Below are 3984 nucleotides of genomic sequence, written 5' to 3'. Positions count from 1 at the left end.
GTACCTTTCTGAATTTCTGAATTTCTGAATTTCTGAATTTCTGAATTTCTGAATTTCTGAATTTCTGAATTTCTGAATTTCTGAATTTCTGAATTTCTGAATTTCTGAATTGCTGAATTTCTGAATTTCTGAATTTCTGAATTTCTGAATTTCTAAATGTCTGAATTTCTGAATTTCCGAATTTCTGAATTTCTGAATTTCCGAATTTCTGAATTTCTAAATTTCTGAATATCCGAATTTCTGAATTTCTAAATTTCTGAATTTCTGAATTTCTGAATTTCTGAATTTCTGAATTTCTGAATTTCTGAATTTCTGAATTTCTGAATTTCTGAATTTCTGAATTTCTGAATTTCTGAATTTCTGAATTTCTGAATTTCTGAATTTCTGAATTTCTGAATTTCTGAATTTCTGAATTTCTGAATTTCTGAATTTCTGAATTTCTGAATTTCTGAATTTCTAAATGTCTGAATTTCTGAATTTCCGAATTTCTGAATTTCTGAATTTCCGAATTTCTGAATTTCTAAATTTCTGAATATCCGAATTTCTGAATTTCTAAATTTCTGAATTTCTGAATTTCTGAATTTCTGAATTTCTGAATTTCTAAATTTCTGAATTTCTGAATTTCTGAATTTCTGAATTTCTGAATTTCTGAATTTCTGAATTTCTGAATTTCTGAATTTCTGAATTTCTGAATTTCTGAATTTCTGAATTTCTGAATTTCTGAATTTCTGAATTTCTGAATTTCTGAATTTCTGAATTTCTGAATTTCTGAATTTCTGAATTTCTGAATTTCTGAATTTCTGAATTTCTAAATGTCTGAATTTCTGAATTTCCGAATTTCTGAATTTCTGAATTTCCGAATTTCTGAATTTCTAAATTTCTGAATATCCGAATTTCTGAATTTCTAAATTTCTGAATTTCTGAATTTCTGAATTTCTGAATTTCTAAATTTCTGAATTTCTGAATTTCTGAATTTCTGAATTTCTGAATTTCTGAATTTCTGAATTTCTGAATTTCTGAATTTCTGAATTTCTGAATTTCTGAATTTCTGAATTTCTGAATTTCTGAATTTCTGAATTTCTGAATTTCTGAATTTCTGAATTTCTAAATGTCTGAATTTCTGAATTTCCGAATTTCTGAATTTCTGAATTTCCGAATTTCTGAATTTCTAAATTTCTGAATATCCGAATTTCTGAATTTCTAAATTTCTGAATTTCTGAATTTCTGAATTTCCGAATTTCTGAATTTCTAAATTTCTGAATTTCTGAATTTCTAAATTTCTGAATATCCGAATTTCTGAAGATAATGATTGTGAGAAAATTCTGGAAATCTAAAAATTTTCAAACTCCTCTAACTCAACCAATTTCCAACCAAATTATTGATTTTCCCCTCAAGCGATTGAAAATTTCTCAAACTTTCACACTCACCCCCTATCCTCTTTCTTATTCTTCAATGCTCTTATCGATTTCGTTATCTGTTTTGTTATCAGTGTAAACGGCGATTGATCATCCTTACTACTCCTCAAACTGTATCCACTTAGATTCACAATTCGAGTTTGGCGCTTTTTTCGAATACGAAACGCGCCAACCCAATTGCTTGTTGGCGCACTTCCCGTGACTTTTATTACCAGACGTTGAGCATGGTGTCGACGCGCATTCTGTGCTCGAGAGACTTCTAAAAGCTCACCGACGCATTTCGCGTGCTGCTCGATCGACTTGATTCCCTTGACACATTTCTCGTGCAGGCGCGTTTCGAGATGCGTGATCGTGGAGATTCTGAAAATAAACTTATTGGATTTGTTGTTAAAAAAGCTTCAAAATGAACATTTTGAAAGTTTCAATTGTTTGGGTCTCACCACGAAACATCGCCTAAAAAACCATCACAACTCGGTTAGTTTTGGTCCAATTTCAATGAAATCCAATTTTGCCATTGTAAGAAATTCAAAATGAGTATAAACATGCCTAGTTTCCAATTTTTTTGAAAGTTTGAATTTTTGGGCCCCGACACGAAAATCCGAAACTACTGTAACTCGGTCAGTTTTGATCCAATTTCGATGTAAAATATATCATTGTACGAATTTTGAAACGAACTTCGAAAAGAGTATAAACAAGACTAGGTTTCAAAAAATTTTGAATTTTGGTTTTTTTCCCCAATTTTCTAAAACTCACTTCTCATTGACCACTGTTGCTATCAACGCTGACATAGCCTGATCGATCCAATGATTGGAAAGTTCTAGAACCGAATCTTGAGTCGTATTGATTTGAGGTGTCTTCTCTCCTAATAACGTCTTCAGATGAGTAGAAGCTTCTGGAGATTCTCGGAAGGCATCGGACAATTTAAAAGCGGCCAAGAGCCAAAATATGTGGACCATAGAGTAGTTTTGCATGGCTGAAAATTGATTGAAATGCGGTCAAAATGTGTAAGACTGACTCCAGTTGGGAGTGATAAGAAAAGATATCAGTGATAAGGGAAAAGAGGGAAAAGAGTGATTAACCTGACGCCGTGGAAAAGTACATAAATGGAAAAAAAACGAGGAAAACGACAAAGATAAGAAAATGACTAATCTAGGCTGCTGTCCAAATGGATATCGCTTTTCTTCACTTTTTGATCTTTATTCTTACAGTAATCCTTTAAATCTTCGAACTATCTCGCTTCCTGTAAAAGATATCAACATTTTGTCAACTGATAAAATATTGGTGATATTATGATAAATAATTTATCAGTTAACAATTTTTTGATATCTCTGATAGGATCCGACATAATTGGTATCAAACGGCAAGGGGATACGGTATTTTAACCAGAGGAAAGTGAAAAAAGAAGTGTTTCTTGGGATTTTTGGGATTTTTGTGAATTTTAGATTTTTTGGATTTACAGGATTTTATGGTTTTCGGGTCTTTTGGAAAATTTGAGATTCTTAGGATTTCATAATTTTTACAATTTTCGGGATTTCCCAAAATTCTGGATTCATTAAAACAAAAAGACTAATTTATTTCTCTTCAATCCCGCCATTTTTATACCATCCATCATCAACTTTTTTTGAAGCTAACTTTTTTCTCTTCCGTATTTCCCGAAATTTTCCGAATGGTCCCAGACAGGGTGGTCAAGCCTACCTGTGCGGCTAATGGGATTACACTAAATTGTTGGCTTTTTTTTCTAGAACATTTCGTCAATGTGTTCTAAAAGTGGCCTTGCACTTTTTTAGGGGGAACAGGTGTCCGAATGATTAGCAATGGGTGATAGGAACTGATTAAAAAGGAACGAACAGGAAAATGAACACACACGTTGATAAGGAATGGAGAAAAGATGAGGAGAGGAAAATTCTGATCACAGAAATGTGGAAAAAGCAATTTGGAGGTGATCTTTATCACTGGCTGCGGCTAGAAACTACGAGACTTGAGGAATTTTGAGATTCCGAATTTCAGAAAATCAAATTCCCAATATCCCAAAAAACCAAAAGTTCCAAGGATCCAAAAAATCGAAAAACCCCAAAAATCCCTAAATTCAAAAAATCCCAAAAGATTCTCTTTTTTTTAGGATTTCTGGGATTCTTGAATTTTTGAATTTCTGAATGTCTCGGTTTCTGAATGTTTAAACTTTTTAGATTTTGAGGTATAGCAAATAGGACAAAAAATAATTTTTTGAAAAATTTCAAATTAAATTCAGATAAAAATCAATTAGGTGTTATCACCTATCATTTAATAAGGTGTGTGTTTCCACATCCATCGTCGCTTTTCCGATTTCCAGAAAAACCCTATCTGAGTGTGTGTGTGATATGATTAATTGGTCTGGTGGATAAGGGGCCAGGCGGCGGTGTCTTTTGATGTTTTCTTCTACACTTTTTGAACGGCATTTTATCAGCAGAATGATATTTTTGATATATTCAGATTTTTGACAGATTGATTTTCACTTGAAATTGTTAAGGTTCAAATGACTACCGTAAAACCTCTAATAGAACGACACCCGGATCGTCCACTTTGAGCTTAT

At 32.5% G+C, this 3984-nt stretch overlaps 1 protein-coding gene across 1 annotated transcript in view; it reads right to left on the bottom strand.

The window, feature by feature from the left end:
- Positions 1-2386, bottom strand: part of CBG23786 — a gene marked incomplete at both ends in the record, with an annotated part of 4025 nt that extends 1639 nt beyond the window's left edge. The window contains 2 exons of the mRNA XM_002647866.2: positions 1428-1775; positions 2169-2386. Of these exons, the coding sequence (XP_002647912.2) occupies positions 1428-1775; positions 2169-2386 (566 nt within the window). The remainder of the gene's footprint in view (positions 1-1427; positions 1776-2168) is intronic.
- Positions 2387-3984: the final 1598 nt, after the last annotated feature.

Source organism: Caenorhabditis briggsae (assembly GCF_000004555.2).
Source record: "Caenorhabditis briggsae AF16 supercontig from assembly CB4, cb25.NA_041, whole genome shotgun sequence".
Taxonomy (NCBI): domain Eukaryota; kingdom Metazoa; phylum Nematoda; class Chromadorea; order Rhabditida; family Rhabditidae; genus Caenorhabditis; species Caenorhabditis briggsae.
This window is presented reverse-complemented; position numbering and strand designations above follow the sequence as displayed.